Source organism: Bos indicus x Bos taurus, chromosome 4 (assembly GCF_003369695.1).
Source record: "Bos indicus x Bos taurus breed Angus x Brahman F1 hybrid chromosome 4, Bos_hybrid_MaternalHap_v2.0, whole genome shotgun sequence".
Classification (NCBI taxonomy): domain Eukaryota; kingdom Metazoa; phylum Chordata; class Mammalia; order Artiodactyla; family Bovidae; genus Bos; species Bos indicus x Bos taurus.
The window spans coordinates 70412199-70427524 of NC_040079.1; the positions used below are offsets into that span (position 1 = coordinate 70412199).

General features: G+C 38.7%; 1 protein-coding gene across 23 annotated transcripts in view; it reads left to right on the forward strand.

Annotated features, from left to right (window-relative positions):
- The window catches only part of NRCAM (neuronal cell adhesion molecule), a 318724-nt gene that overhangs the window by 272877 nt on the left and 30521 nt on the right, over positions 1 to 15326 (forward strand). For 13 of the 23 annotated variants that reach the window (XM_027539626.1, XM_027539625.1, XM_027539629.1 and 10 more), the window contains 7 exons: positions 4977 to 5174; positions 5272 to 5342; positions 6455 to 6680; positions 7056 to 7171; positions 8773 to 8977; positions 12225 to 12347; positions 13659 to 13835. In XM_027539626.1, the coding sequence (XP_027395427.1) occupies positions 4977 to 5174; positions 5272 to 5342; positions 6455 to 6680; positions 7056 to 7171; positions 8773 to 8977; positions 12225 to 12347; positions 13659 to 13835 (1116 nt within the window). Of the gene's footprint in view, positions 1 to 4976; positions 5175 to 5271; positions 5343 to 6454; positions 6681 to 7055; positions 7172 to 8772; positions 8978 to 12224; positions 12348 to 13658; positions 13845 to 14825; positions 14862 to 15326 lie in introns of all 23 variants that reach the window. The other 10 variants (XM_027539638.1, XM_027539648.1, XM_027539635.1 and 7 more) reach the window with 3 other exon arrangements.

Below are 15326 nucleotides of genomic sequence, written 5' to 3' on the forward strand. Positions count from 1 at the left end.
ATGTGTACATATGCATGTGTACATATATGCACATATATACATATATATATGTATAGACACTGTACACAGTAATACAGTAATATTTTTTTTATCTTATTTGTGTCCTTAACTAAAATATACACTCCATATGGGCAGAGATTTTTGACTAACTTGTTTCAGAAGAATGCCTGATATATAATAGGTACTTAATAGATATTTGTTGAATAAATGAATGAAGAGTAGAAATGCCTTGAAATCTGATGGGGTCATTTTAACCTGGGTAAAAAAAAGTCTCTAAGCATCCTCACCAGCTAAGTCTGGTTAATATACTGGATGAACAGGAAGACTTGGCATGAATGAAATGAATGTTCTGATCAAGGACTGAAAATCCATTGAGAAAGGAACATCACTAAAGGACAGAAGATAGAGGAGAGGTTTTTGCTTAATTTAATTGGAACTATTCTGCTTTACAGCAGGTATAATAAATCAACATGCACATCGTTTCAGAATTATCTTAGTCACTGTAAAGCAATTTAGTCTTCATGCAGCATAAACATATTACAGACTTGTGTCTACTCTCTTAAGTATCTGTTTGATTTTAAAACTTCTAAGCTTATCCATAGTCTAATTTTACTAAGCTCTTCCAGTATCCTTATGGCATGGTCCCTCACCTGATTTTATTCTCTAGGCTGATGTCATCACGGTGAGGAGTTAACACTGTTGAATGTGTCACTTTATAGCAAGGGCTAATGGAAAGAAAGACCCCTCAGATGTCTGCACTGAGCTCTGTTACCAGTTGCGGGTTTGAAAAGTCACTTTACTTACCTCACCCTAACCCCAACACTAACCCTAACCCTCTATATACATGTAAAAATTGACACTGTACACATTTAGTTCTGTCTCTGCATCTGCTTTCTAGAGGAGTCAAATATAAGCATATATACACACACGGCTGTGTGTGTGTGTGTCCATGTTTAGGCCACACAAAGAACAAAGCAGGAGAAGGAGATTAAAGAATACAGGGGTAAGGGATATAATTACAAACAAGGTTGTTAGGAAAAGCTACATTAATAAGGTAGCATTTCTCTGGAAAATAGTATGGAGTTTCCTTAAAAAAAAACTGAAAATAGAGTTACCATGTGATCCAGCAATCCCATCCCTGTGCACATATCCAGAAAAGATGAAAGCCCTAATTCAAAAAGACACATGTACCCCAGTATTCACTGCAGCATTGTTTACAATCATCTGCCAAGACATACAAGTAACTTAAGTGTCCATCAACACATGAATGAGTGAAGAAAATGGACTACTACGCAGCCATCAAAAATGAAGTAATGCCATTTGCAGCAACATGGATGGGCCTAGAAATTAGCATACTAAGTGAAGTAAGACAGAGAAGACAAATCTTACATGATATCACTTATGTATGGTTCTAAAAAATGGTGCAAATGAACATACCTACAAAACAGAAGCAGACTCATAGACATAGAAAACAAATGTATGGTTAGCAAAGGGAAAGGCAGAAGGAATAAATTAGGAATTTTGGATTAACAGGTTTACACTACTATATATGAAATAGATGAACAAGGATTTACTGTTTAGCACAGGGAACTGTATTCAATATATTGTAATAAACTGTAATGGGAAATGATTATAGTTAGATTCTTCTATATATGTATTACCAAATCACTTTGCTATATACCTGAAACTAGCACAATATTGTAAATCAACTATGCTTCAATTACAAAATAATCAATTTAAAAAAAAAGAAGGTAATGTTTGTGTATGTCAATTAAGACCTGAAGAAGGAGGTACTGAACACGCTATGTAGTTATCTGGAGGAAGAATTTCCCAAGGAGAGCAAGAGAAAGAGCAAAGACCCTGAGATAGGAGCGTGTCTGCTCAGAAGCCACTGTAACTGGAGTGAAATGAACAAGAGGAAGTGAAGTAGGAGAAAAGGTCAAAGAGGCAGAGAGTTGGTGGGGGAGTGGGATATGCATGTGTAGGACCCTGCATTCCATTGTAGAGGTTGGGAAGGAATTGGAGGGACTTAAATAGAGGAATGGATGACGCTGGGATTCCCCAATGGCTCAGCAGCAAAGAATCCCCTGCAATGCAGGAGAAACAGGATCAAGCCCTGGATGGGGAAGATCCCCTGGAGAAGGAAATGGCAATCCACTCCAGTGTTCTTGCCTGGGAAATCCCATGGACAGAAGAGCCTGGCAGGCTACAGACCATGGGGTTGCAAAAGAGTCAGACATGACTTTGTGACTAAACAACAGTGGATCACACTGGCTATTCTACTGAAAACAGTCTATAAGAAACAAGAGAGTAGCAGGGTGGCGAGACCAGGCAGGACCGTGGTTCTCAAATCATGCACTGAAATACCATGCAGAACCTCAGCAAACTCACAGGCGTGCCTCCAGATGTTAAGTTTGTGATTTTTAAATTTTGGGTTTTTTTTAAATACAGTGACATCTGTCAGACACCCCATGAAATGCTAGCTGGAGGTAGTTCACAGCTTCAGTATTAATAGTGCTATGTCACATTGTAACAATGTCATATCTCTGCAAAGCCTTCGCTGTGATAAAATAGCAAATACTGTGTGAAAATCAGTGTGAAACAGGAAAGGAGGAAGGTGGTATCTAATTTGTTGACAAGGTTAGAGAAGTTATGTGGTTTCCTGTTCATTTTAAGTTAAGACATAAACACTTATTAGTTTATATGGACCTAACTCCTTACTACTTGGAAATGTTAGGTATTTCTTTTGACCTAACGGAGCCATGAAAAAAAGTACTGGAACATAAGCCTACTATGACTGAGAAGTTTGGGAACTTGTGAGTTAGGAGGTTATGCAGTAATTCACACAAGAAATCTTCATGTCTTATATTAGCTCATGGGGATGGAGAAGCTGAGAAATGGTAAGCTGAAATTTTGCATATATTTAAAAAATACAGCTAACAGAACTGTTGAGCATTTGAGAGAAAGAGAGGAATCAAAAAGGACTTCAAGATTCTGGCCTGAGTTGTCACTACTAGTTGGGCTGAAGATTGGGATCAGTCTTGGTCACATCCAATTTGAGATGCCGTACTCAACAAACAAGTGGAATTCTTGAGTAGGTGATTAAGTATCCAAGACTGCAGTTCAGGGAAGAGATAGGGGCTAAAGATATAAATGTGAAGGTCATCAGTTTATGAAGCTGGAGATCACTAGCAAGTTAATGCAGATTAGAAGGAGAACTCTAAGTGATGAGCTTAGCGCATCACTAAGTGATGTGCAGTGCAACACATATTTCTAGTTCATTTTTGTATCTATAATTTGTGTCATGGTACATGGCAAGTAGTAGATAATTAATATCTAAATAACCTTTTTTCCATTTATTTTTTAATTGAAGTATACTTTATTTGCAATGTTAGTTTCACGTGTACAGCAGAATGATTCACTTATACCTGTTTTTTCACATTCTAGGTTATTAGAAAATATTGAGTATAGTTTCCTGTGCTGTACCATATGTCTTTGTAGGTTATCTCTTTTATACAGAGTACTGTGTTTATGTCAGTCCCAAACTCCTCGTTTATCCCTCCCCCTACATTTCCCCTTTGATAACCGTAAGTTTGTTTTCTATGTCTATGAGTCTATTTCTGCTTTGTATATAAGCTCATTTGCATCATTTTCTTTTTAATTAAACATATAAGCAATATTGTATGATATTTGTCTTTCTCTGCCTGGGTTACTTCACTTAATATCGTAATGTCTAGATCCACCCATGTTGCCACATGTGGCATTACGTCATTCTTTTTATGGCTGATTAATATTCCATTGTATTTATATGCTGTATCTTCTTTATGCATTCATCTGTCAATGGACATCTAGACTGCTTCTATATTTTGGCTATTGTAAATAGTACTGCATTGAACTATTGTAAATAGTCCTGCATTGTGGTGCATTCATCTTTTCAAATAAATACCTGTTTTTACAAGGATAAAATACACATACCACAAAATTTTAATAGAGACAAGAGAGAAGGTATCCATTAAAAAGTAAGTCTTCCTCCCACCCCTGATTCTCAGTTCCTGCAATGACACCAGTATTGCAGTTTCTGTCCTCTGAGAAGTAACACATGTACATTCAAGCACATGTGTGTGTGTGTACGTCGTAGTAAATCTTTTTACGTTTACACAGCTGTAGTATCCAGCACACACTGGATCATGTTCTGAACCCTTCTTGGTGTCACTTAACAATATATTTTAGAAATCATTCTGTTTCAGTACATGTGGCGCAGCCCTATTCATTTTTTACAGCTGCAGAATATTCCATTGTGGGGATGCATCATAATTTATTTAATCAGTGTTCTACTGATGAACATTTAGTTTGTTTGCAATTAGGTTGTTTCACTTGCAAACAATGCTGCCATGTGGATTCCTTTTCATGTATTTTTGAACATATGCATAAGCACATTTATTCAAAATAAATTGCTGGAAGCACAGTTTCTCAATCAAAGGGTATCTGAGTTAAATATTGTTAGATCTTCTAAATTGTGCTCCATTGAAGTTGTACCAATTCATGCTTCCCGCAAAGTATAAGAACGCTCATTTCCCTATGTCCAAGTCCACAAAGTATGTTAAATGCTTGATTGTTGCCAGTCTATGTAGTGGGAAATGGTATCTTCTTGTATTTAATTTAACTTCTCCTGTTGTGGAAAACAAAAATCAGTCATTTTTTCACTGTTTAAACTTTCCTAGAAATATGTGGGTCACTTCTAAATAATTTTAACTCAACAAGCTAAAGAAAGAATACCAAACATTATTGGATCTGCTTGAGTGTTGAGGACAATAATAGGACTCTGAAGTCAAAATATCCCAATGATTTTTTCTTGAAAGTGAGATAACTCATGTTTGGCTGCTCTTGTTAGATTATCTGGTTCATTATCCTAGTAAGCTACTGTTGGGTAAATGAATTCATATCTTGGGTTTGTTGCATGTATGTGGTATGGCCAGAATTCATCATTGAGTATGAAGATGCAATGCATGAGCCAGGGCTGTGGCACCACCAAACTGAAGTTCCTGGAACACAGACCACAGCCCAGCTGAAGCTGTCGCCCTATGTCAACTATTCCTTCCGAGTGATGGCGGAAAACAACCTGGGGAGGAGTCTGCCCAGCGAGGCATCTGAGCAGTATTTGACTAAAGCTGCAGGTAAAGCAGGACCTCTGTGGTATGAAATAAAATAGAAAAGTTTTCCACTGTTTGCAAAAGATCAAAGCTTACAAGTGTATGGCTGCTTGACTTCTAGAACCTGATAAAAATCCCACAGCTGTGGAAGGGCTGGGATCAGAGCCAGATAATTTGGTGATTACATGGAAGGTGAGCTATGTCTGAAATCTTCAATTTTCCTTGGTATATTTACAGTGGAAAGAAAAGTCGTTTTTTAATTTTTTTTAATTGGAGGAAAATTTCTTTACAATATTGTGTTGGTTTCTGTCATATAACAACTCAAATCAGCCATATTAACACATATATCCCCTGCCTCATGATCCTCCTTCCCCTCCCCTATCCCAGAAAGTTGTTTTTAAATAATATCCATATTAAAAATCCTGTTTCATCCATTTGGGGGACTCTTTATTTATTTATAGTGTAGTAGTTAAAAGCTTGATCCTTGGAGCCAGAATGAATGGATGCAAATCCCAGCTTTGCCACTTACTAACTGTGTAACACTTAACATCTCCATCATGTATCTGTGTGATGGGAATAGCAATGAACCCACCTCATAAGATTAAAGGAGTTAATGCATAGCAAGCACGTAGGACGGTGCCTAACACATATACATGCTCAATAAATGCTGACTCGAATTATCATCCTCATAAAGAACCATCTAGAAGACACGTACCAGTAGTCAACTTCTACTGTTTTCTTTTTGGCCTGTGTGTATTTTCTGGACTTGAAAAATTAATATATATTTACTTGTGGTTTTTTAAAACTTACTTTAGATAGACCCATACAGGGCCATACTTAGATGCTTACACCTTTGTGTATATTTATATACATGCATGGAGAAACAAGACAGAATATGCCAGTATCATTTTTTTTTAATAAAGAAGTAGTTGACAAGTTTCAGTCTCCAAGTAAAATAGAGACTGATGTACTGTCACACAAGCAGAAATACATAAAGGAAATGATGTAACTGAAAAGTTTTATGTCACCCACCCATAACTGTGAAGCCAGAATTTGAAAGGCTTGGGTGGTTTTTACTACTTCAAGATAGAAATTAACTACCTTTGAAGTATTGATCCCAAACAAGCTATGAATCTCATCACATGTGAAAAAAAGACAGAAAGTTTCCTGGAGAAAACTGTTCATAGCTTATATTTTACTGTCTCAGTGCTCACTGTCCTTAAGTCTGGGAATCAAACTTGCCATTCCAGTATGAGATGGTGCAATCTGTTTTATAAGCTCTGATTATCTGGCTTTTCTTGTAGCCCTTGAATGGTTTTGAATCTAATGGGCCAGGCCTTCAGTACAAAGTTAGCTGGCGCCAGAAGGATGGCGATGATGAATGGACGTCTGTGGTTGTGGCAAATGTATCCAAATACATTGTCTCGGGCACCCCAACCTTTGTTCCATACCTGATCAAAGTTCAGGCCCTGAACGATGCAGGGTTTGCCCCAGAGCCAGCTGCAGTCATGGGACATTCTGGAGAAGACCGTAAGTGATGCTATTTTGTGTATATTGTCCCCCAGCAAACAGATTACTAAGGTGCAAGTCAAGGCCATGCCCAGAGGTACTTAGATTGGGAAGGAGAGAGGCAGCAGTTATTTTGCTCAACATTTCTGCATTTAAACAGCCTGCTTATGTAGAAAATCGGTTCAGAATGTTAAAAGTTATTACTGTTTAAAAAGATGTGTTATTATCACAAAGTCAAATGAACAGATACCAAAAATGAAAAATTACTCTCCTCCTTGATAATTCATAGAATAGGGTTGGGGCATGTGTCAAGTCAAAATTATGAGACAGTGACATTTTTGCATGAAATTCAAAATGACATTGATACTTCTTACCCCCCTTTTTCATCTTCCCCAGTCCCAATGGTGGCTCCAGGGAATGTGCGTGTCAACGTGGTAAACAGCACCTTAGCTGAGGTGCACTGGGACCCTGTACCTCTGAAAAGTATCCGAGGACACCTGCAGGGCTATCGGGCAAGTGAAAGACACTTTTCTTGTTCTTTTCTTAGAACCTGCCCATCTAAGTGAAAGGCATGCCAGATTCACTTTTCTTGGCTGGAGGAAGCCTTGAGAGTTCATCTGGCAAGCCACCTCTGCAGCATCACAGCTAGAGTCAGATCAAAATCTCACTGTTCACAAAGTGAGAGAAAAGTACTTTCTCCACTTATCCCACATGTAATCTAACAGTCTGACAACTCAACAGTTAACGAATGCATTAAATGGGAAAAACTATTGTTCAGAAAGCTACAGTGTAATGAAATGCACCTAGCTTTAAAGCAATAGTGACATGTGTCGAACAAACAAAATTATCCTGAGAACAATGTAGACTTTTGTTGTTAATAATTTAGATTGTAGAATGGCACCCCACTCCAGTACTCTTGCCTGGAAAATCCCATGGACGGAGGACCCTGGTAGGCTGCAGTCCATGGGGTTGCTAAGAGTCGGATACAACTGAGCGTCTTCACTTTCACTTTTCACTTTCCTGCATTGGAGAAGGAAATGGCAACCCACTCCAGTGTTCTTGCCTGGAGAATCCCAGGGACGGGGGAGCCTGGTGGGCTGCCGTCTATGGGGTCGCACAGAGTCGGACACGACTGAAGTGACTAAGCAGCAGCAAGATCATGTAGTCCCAACTAGGTCATTCTTATAAACATCAATTTTCTTTGTTCTAGGGAAGGGTAGAAAGATGGATTCATATTTTTGATTGACAGATGGTCAAAGAACTTTCCTAGCGACCAAGAAGTCACTGCTTTGATTTGTTAAACCCTGACATCTAGAGGCCAGTTTTTGCACTGCATCATGTTCAATTTGGCCAGATTCTGTAGATACATTGATTTCTTTTGAAAGTGCTTTTAAACTCCTAAGAGAATTTAAGAGGACTTAATAAATAGCAATTCTGCATTTTTATCCAAAGTTAATCGATACTTTATCTCTTCAAAATCTGTGTCTGCAATTTAATGCCAAAAAATAAGTGCTTTTAATTAAGCAATGCAGTTTGGTTTAGTGAGAAAGCCCTAGACTTTGTAGAGGGTCTTCTTGCCTCTTGATAGCCCAGGGGCTCATCTGTACTATAGGAATAGTCATAATAAAAGTTGTGACACCTTTTCTGTGGGTTTAGGATTAAACTAAATGATATATTGTACTTGAAGTTGTATTAAGTCTGGAAAACTTTGTAAATATTGGACAGTAATCTTTAATTTTTTTCACGGGGTTGTAAGAGTCAGACACAACTTAGCAACTAAACAACAACAATGATTTTTACTTTTAGACTATTTTATGTAAGTAAAGGACACTTAAATCCTTCTCTATGGGTCTCATGCTGTTTCATTTCTTTAGTTTCACTTAGACTCCTCTAACAAAATAGTAGAGTCCAGCTTCATCAAATATTCTTAATTTCTCTCACTACCTGTGGGGTCCTACTCGCTTGCCTCCAAATCAATATCTGTCCATTGTTCCTCTAGTCTAAAATTTACCCAGGGAACTTTCTGGGGGAAAACACAAAGCTTTAATTTTGTGATCATGAAGATTCTGTTGATTCCCTTGTCCATCCCTGACTTTTCTTCTTGCTGTTTCAGATTTACTACTGGAAGGCACAGAGTTCATTGACAAGAAACAGACGCCATATTGAAAAGAAGATCCTTACTTTCCAGGGCAGCAAGACTCACGGCATGTTGCCTGGGCTGGAGCCCTTTAGCCACTACACACTGAATGTCCGTGTGGTCAATGGGAAAGGGGAGGGCCCAGCCAGCCCTGACAAGGTCTTCAATACTCCGGAAGGAGGTAGGGTGGATGTATTTCTGAGCTCCTAGGAGAATATGGCATATCTCGAGAGGCTTTGGATAACAGAAGGGCCCCAAAGTAAGGTATATTCTGGAAGCCAAATGTGATTTGTCCCATAGATGAACATAGCACACACAGAGCTGGCAAAGTGTCAGCTCATCTATGGCCTGAGGCTGTGGATAAGGCTTCACAGGCTTCCCCAAAACCACCTTTCTCTCAACATTTTTCTCCACCCTTAGTCATACTGCCAAAAATCTTTCTCTGTCTTAGCATAGTACCCTGCAAGTCCATCCATGTTGCTGCAAATGGCAAAATTCCATTCTTTTTATGGCTGACTAGTATTCCATTGTATATAGGTACCACAGCTTCTTTATCCACTTATCCGTTGATGGACACTTACGCAAGGTTCTACAAGGCATTGTAATGAGATGGGAGTTGGGACACTCAGGTGAGTCTGAGAGGCTGCTGGGCAGCTGCCAGCACCATGAGCCCTACAACCAGAAGTCAGGACAGGGTTTGTCTGTAAACTCCTTTTATCCATGTCTGGGTTTATGTTTGAAAAAAAATACTAATTAAAAAGATACATGCACCCAATATTCACAGCAGCATTATTTACAATTGCTAAGATATGGAAGTATCTCATTACAGTGAGATGTACAATGCTCCCATCTTATTACAATGCCTTGTAGAGCCTTGCTAATTTGATGCTGACCTGGATCATTAACTTTCTGACCTAAAGCAAGTTATGTAACTTCTTTAAACCTCAATTACCTTAGCCAAAAAGCATGAGAACAAAAGGTGATTGCCTGAGAAAAACATCTAGAAAGGAAAGAATCCTCTAGGTTGTAGTTTACTTTTTTCTCAGCGTAGCTTCAGAGTTCATGCTAACACAGCATGTGGGATCTTAATTCCCTGAGCAGAGGTGAAGCTGTGCTCCCTGCATTGGAAGCATGGAGTCTTAACCACTGGACCACCAGGGAAGTCCCCGAAGGTTGGAGATCTTGACAGAACATGTTGGGAAGAAGTCTCTCCAAGTGCAGGCCATGGCAGTGGGGGCAGGGAGTGGGGGGGTTGCGGAGAACCAAACACACTGATGCAGGAGTTGGGGCTGGAGGAGTCTGGGCACAGTCACCTGGGAGCCTGGTGAAGTATAGTTGCAATACAAATATTATGTAAGTTATAGGTATACAGTATAGCGATTCACAATTTTAAAGGTAATACTCCATTTATAGTTATAAAATATTGGCCGTATTCCCCATGTTGTAAGTATACTCCTGAAGCCTGTTTTTATACCTAATAATTTATACCTCTTACTCACCTACCTCTGGATTCCTCCTCCCCCTGCCACTCCAAACTGATAACCACTAGTCTGCTCTCTATATATGTGAGTCTGCTTCTTTTTTATTAAATTCACTAGTTTGTTGTATTTTTTAGATTCCACATATAAGTGGTATCATATAGTATCTGTCTTTCTCTGTCTCACTTACTTCGTTTAGCATAATACCCTCCAAGTTCCTCCATGTTGCTGCAAATGGCATTATTTCATTCTTTTTATAGCTGAGTAGTATTCCCTTGTATATATGGACCATGTCTTCTTTATCCGTTTATCTGTTGATGGACACTTAGGTTGCTTCCATATCTTAGCAATTGTAAATAATGCTGCTGTGAACATTGGGGTGCATGTATCTTTTTTAATTAGTATTTTTTTTTCAAGCATATACCTAGACACGGATAAAAGCAGTCTATAGACAAACCCTGTCCTGACTTCTGGTTGAAGGGCTCATGGTGTTGGCAGCTGCCCAGCAGCCTCTGAACGTCACTTGTGTCCTAACTCCCATCTCATTACAATGCCTGGTCCTCAACCTCATTGCTCCTTGGAGGTCAGGACTTCTTACACTAGAGGCTTTCACTGGTGAGACCTTACACAGGTTCTTTAGATAGCTCAGGGGCTGGTGCCATAGAAAAGAGGGCCAGGAAATTGAAGGACAGACAAAAGAGGAAGTAGTATGTCCAAGACACAGAGGTAGGAAGCAGCATGGCTCCTTCAGAGAACCGTAAGTTAGGCCGCCAAGAATGGTGAGAAAAGAGAGGAAGGTCAGTTTGGAAGAACCAGTATGATGGCTGATCTTAAATGCTATGGATATTAACCCTCAAACCAGGAGCTCTTAACCTGGAACTGTAGTCTCTTAAGAGGTTGATGGACGGGTTTAAGGAGCTCCATGAACCCCCTAGTGTTATATACAAGGGATATGTGTTTTTCAGGGGAGAGTTTATGGGTGTCAGATTCTCAAAGGGGTGATGTGAGGAAACCTGGAATTATATGCCAGGACTCTGCTAGGCTCAGTCAAAGGCCAGTGAGGGCCTGAAGGGGACAGCAGCTGAGAGGCGAGGAGGGAAGGGATATAGTTGAGGTTACCACGGTGGATGTTGCAGAATTTCATGTTCCTGAGATGGTAAAAATGAGGCAGAGGGAGAAATTCCAGTTGACTACCTGGTTTCTGGCTGTAATGACAGGAGGGTCTAGGGAGCGTGCTAGGTTGGGTAGAGAAGCTAACGATCATGAGGAGGACTGCCATCATCCCTCATCCTCAGGAGAAAGGGGATAAAAGAAGACCAGGCATGTTTCCTCTGGTAATCTGCCAGCCTCTGCCACAGAGATCCTGACTCCCTGCAGGCCTTCCCCAGAGCCAGGGGTTTGCCAGCAACCGGGCTGTTGTCCATCACCATAAGATGCTGGACATCTGTCAGCTCTTGGGATAAGAGCCCCTCTGCACCTGGACAGGCTGGCTCAGGCCCAGAGTCTAGCACGCAGTGTGTTCTGACTGTTTGCAGACTCCTGGTTTGTTGGGGAAAACAGTCCTTCATGGCCCAGAATGTAACTGCTTCTACTTGCAGGTCTGGTTATATTACTAGTTCTGCTCAGTTACTAGTTTGCTTTTATTAAGACCCCATTCAAGAAACAAACAAGTACTGTCTCTTTAAAAGAACAACAACAATATTAGTTTGAACGTTAGTTTGGGTCCGTATCAAGGCAAAGTCCTTATGTATTTGGAGAGAATGGTTTTAATGACTTTAGATGGAAATGGTGAGGCAGAACAGGTTTCTATTAACATATTTTCAGCTGAATTATGAATAAGAATTAGTTATAAAAATTTTGATGTGTGGTATAGATCTGATGAAATACGTCACTTCAATGCAATTTGAAACATTCAAAAACCTTTGTGTTGACTATACTTCTCATTTAAAGTCCCCAGCGCTCCGTCCTCTTTGAAGATTGTTAATCCAACGCTAGATTCTCTCACTTTGGAATGGGAGCCACCAAGCCACCCGAATGGCATTTTGACAGAGTATACCTTAAAATATCAGCCAAGTAAGTTATGGGGAGAAAGAAATTGGGGAATATGGCTTAAGAAGGAAAAGATCTTAACGGTTATCTTAAAATACAAACGAGTTGTTTCCTTACAGCTGTAGAATATATATATATATATATACATATATATATACACTTTCAACTGTTATTCTAGAAGGAACTTCAAATCATACTTTTTAAATAAAAATGACATATATGCTTTTGAATATAAATGATGTGTAGAATAATACAAACCTTGAGCATGGGGTTTAGGTGGGGACTATCGTTACATATGTGGGCATTATGTAGAACCAGAAAATGGGAAGAAAAGGGGTACATTTGGCACAAGGCCCCTGAAGACAAGTTTAGGGGTTATTTAAGAACACATGACTCCATCTGCAAAAACAGAGATAAGAAATGCTATTGAGATTCAGCTATAAAATTCTCCCATCTTAGAAGCCAATGGAGACTTTATTTCCCCTTGTTGCACCATGTTATAGAAATTTTTTAAATGGTTAATCCCATAGTTTATTTTTTATATTTAAAAGACTTGCAAAAGCAAAATTAAATACCTATGTATGTACATATATACGTATATAGATGTATTTGTATTATAATCACAGGGTAAATCTTGAGATCATTCTCTTTTTGTAATCTTTATTGGAGTATGTTGATTTACAGTGTTGTGTTAATTTCAGGTTTACAGCCAAGAATGATTCAGTTATATATATATATTCACATATATATATACACACACATATCCACTCATTTTTTAGATTCTTTTCCCACATAGGCCAGTATAAGGATATTGAGAAGAGTTCCCTGTGCTATACAGTAGGTCTTTATTAGTTATCTATTTTATATATAGTAGTTTGTGTATGTCAATCCCAATCTCCCATTTATAGGACTAGGTAAGGTTATCAATTATGTTGGACAAAGAGTGAGTAAGGTTACACAAATCAGTGTAACCCGGGTTTAACATTTTGGGTTGATGCATTTATTTATGATAGTGTTCCTACAGCAGTGAATGGGGAATGACTTGGTTTTTTTAATGGGGGAAACATTGGTTTCCAACATCATGTAAGTTTCATGTGTGCAGTACTGTTTTGATTTCTGTATACACTACAGCTTCTGTATATACTCTTCCGTATGCACCACTGGAAGTTCAGCTTCTGTCCGTCACCACACAGTTGACTCTTTTACCCATTTCCCCTTCTCCTGACACGCCTTCCCTTCTGGTAACCATTGCTTTGTTCTCTGTCAGTGTGTTTGTTTTTGTTTGGTTTGTTCATTTACTTTATTACTTTATTTTGTTTATGTTCTTGTTGACAGTTAATAGCACACATGAATTAGGCCCTCTGGTAGATCTGAAAATTCCTGCCAACAAGACCCGCTGGATTTTAAAAAATTTAAATTTCAGCACTCGGTATAAGTTTTATTTCTATGCGCAAACAGCAGCAGGATCAGGAATTCAAATAACAGAAGAAGCAATAACAACTGTGGATGAAGGTAAGCTGGGTATGTATAAAATCCATGTAATTAGAAGTATCATGAGACAGAAATCATGTTTTTTCTTTCCTTCTTACCGTGGAAGTATCCATGCTACCCAACTAATACAAACATGTATTAGAAACTTCTCTTTCTGAAATATATATAAAAAATGATTTAATTCATACTGAAATAATGATTTGCTGTTTGTTTTTTAAGTCCCTTTTAAACGTGTATTAAAATATTAAGGTGAGAGTAGGAAATTACAACATTTTGCCACACTTGAATTCACAGTTCAAGACAATGTGTTTTTCCAGTCTACAACTTTGCATATAGATATACACACACACATATACGTACATATATGTGTCACACACATTCGTGCACACACAGACATGCAGACCTATACACAAATAAATACACGTGATTCTGGTGGTGGTCTAGACTCATCAGAAAAAATTTGCTAGTCTACATACTGATTTAGATTTTCTGGCAAGGAAATCAAAACAGTTATTAAATAATACATTTACTTTTATGTTTGAGCATGGGACTTCATAGTTTGCTATGCCATCTGGTACAGAGAAAGCAAAAGAGCTCCATTAAAGTATTTAGGAAAGGAAGGAACTCTTCCTTTCATACTTTTAAAAATGATTTTGAAAAACTTTACATTCAGTGAAAATGATTAAAAAAAAAAGTAAAAGATTTTGCATGCCTCTAAATTATAGAACTGCTTAAGGGTTATTTATTTGATTATCTTCCATAGCATTAGAAATTGAAATTTGGTTTGAAATCTCCTAAGCATCTTACATAATAGGCAAGCATGAATAATGCACTTTGAGTAATGTGGGGATTTGATTCCTGGTAAGTTTGGGAACACCAGCCTACCTTGCGGTGGTACACTGATATGATACACTCCATTCTTCTTGCATGCTTTAGCATTTTAAGAAGTGTTTTATGTAGCTTTACATGCTAACTATATAGTGTCCTGTTTCTGTTTCCCTTCATGGAAAGCTGGTATTCTCCCACCTGATGTAGGTGCAGGCAAAGGTAAAATAATTCATCTGCATGACTTTCTACATGTGTGAAATTTGCCATGTTAACCATGGGGAAGTGCAGCATGGGTTCAAAGTGAAAATAAAATAAGCTCTGAAACACCAACAGAAAGATAATATCCTGCAAGATCTTGACTTTAAAATTCAGGTCTAGCCTTTTTTTACAAAGAGAAAGCCGCACATTGAATTCACCTTTTCTCAAGACTTATCCCAGGTCCAAATCCTATTCTTGGCTTTTAATGCTAAGGATTGTGGCTGGATCAGACATGACCCAAACTGTGACTTTGTCACAGCCCCTCATGATGACCATGCTGTCTATGAAGGGCTCAGAAGTACTAGCCCTGTGATGAAAACAGCCAGTAAGAAATCAGATCAACTGAGCTTCCCGTTCTAATCCGATTTAGCTGTCCTCCTAAACTCAGTGTACACGTTGCTGGCATCACACTGCACTGTCCACTTG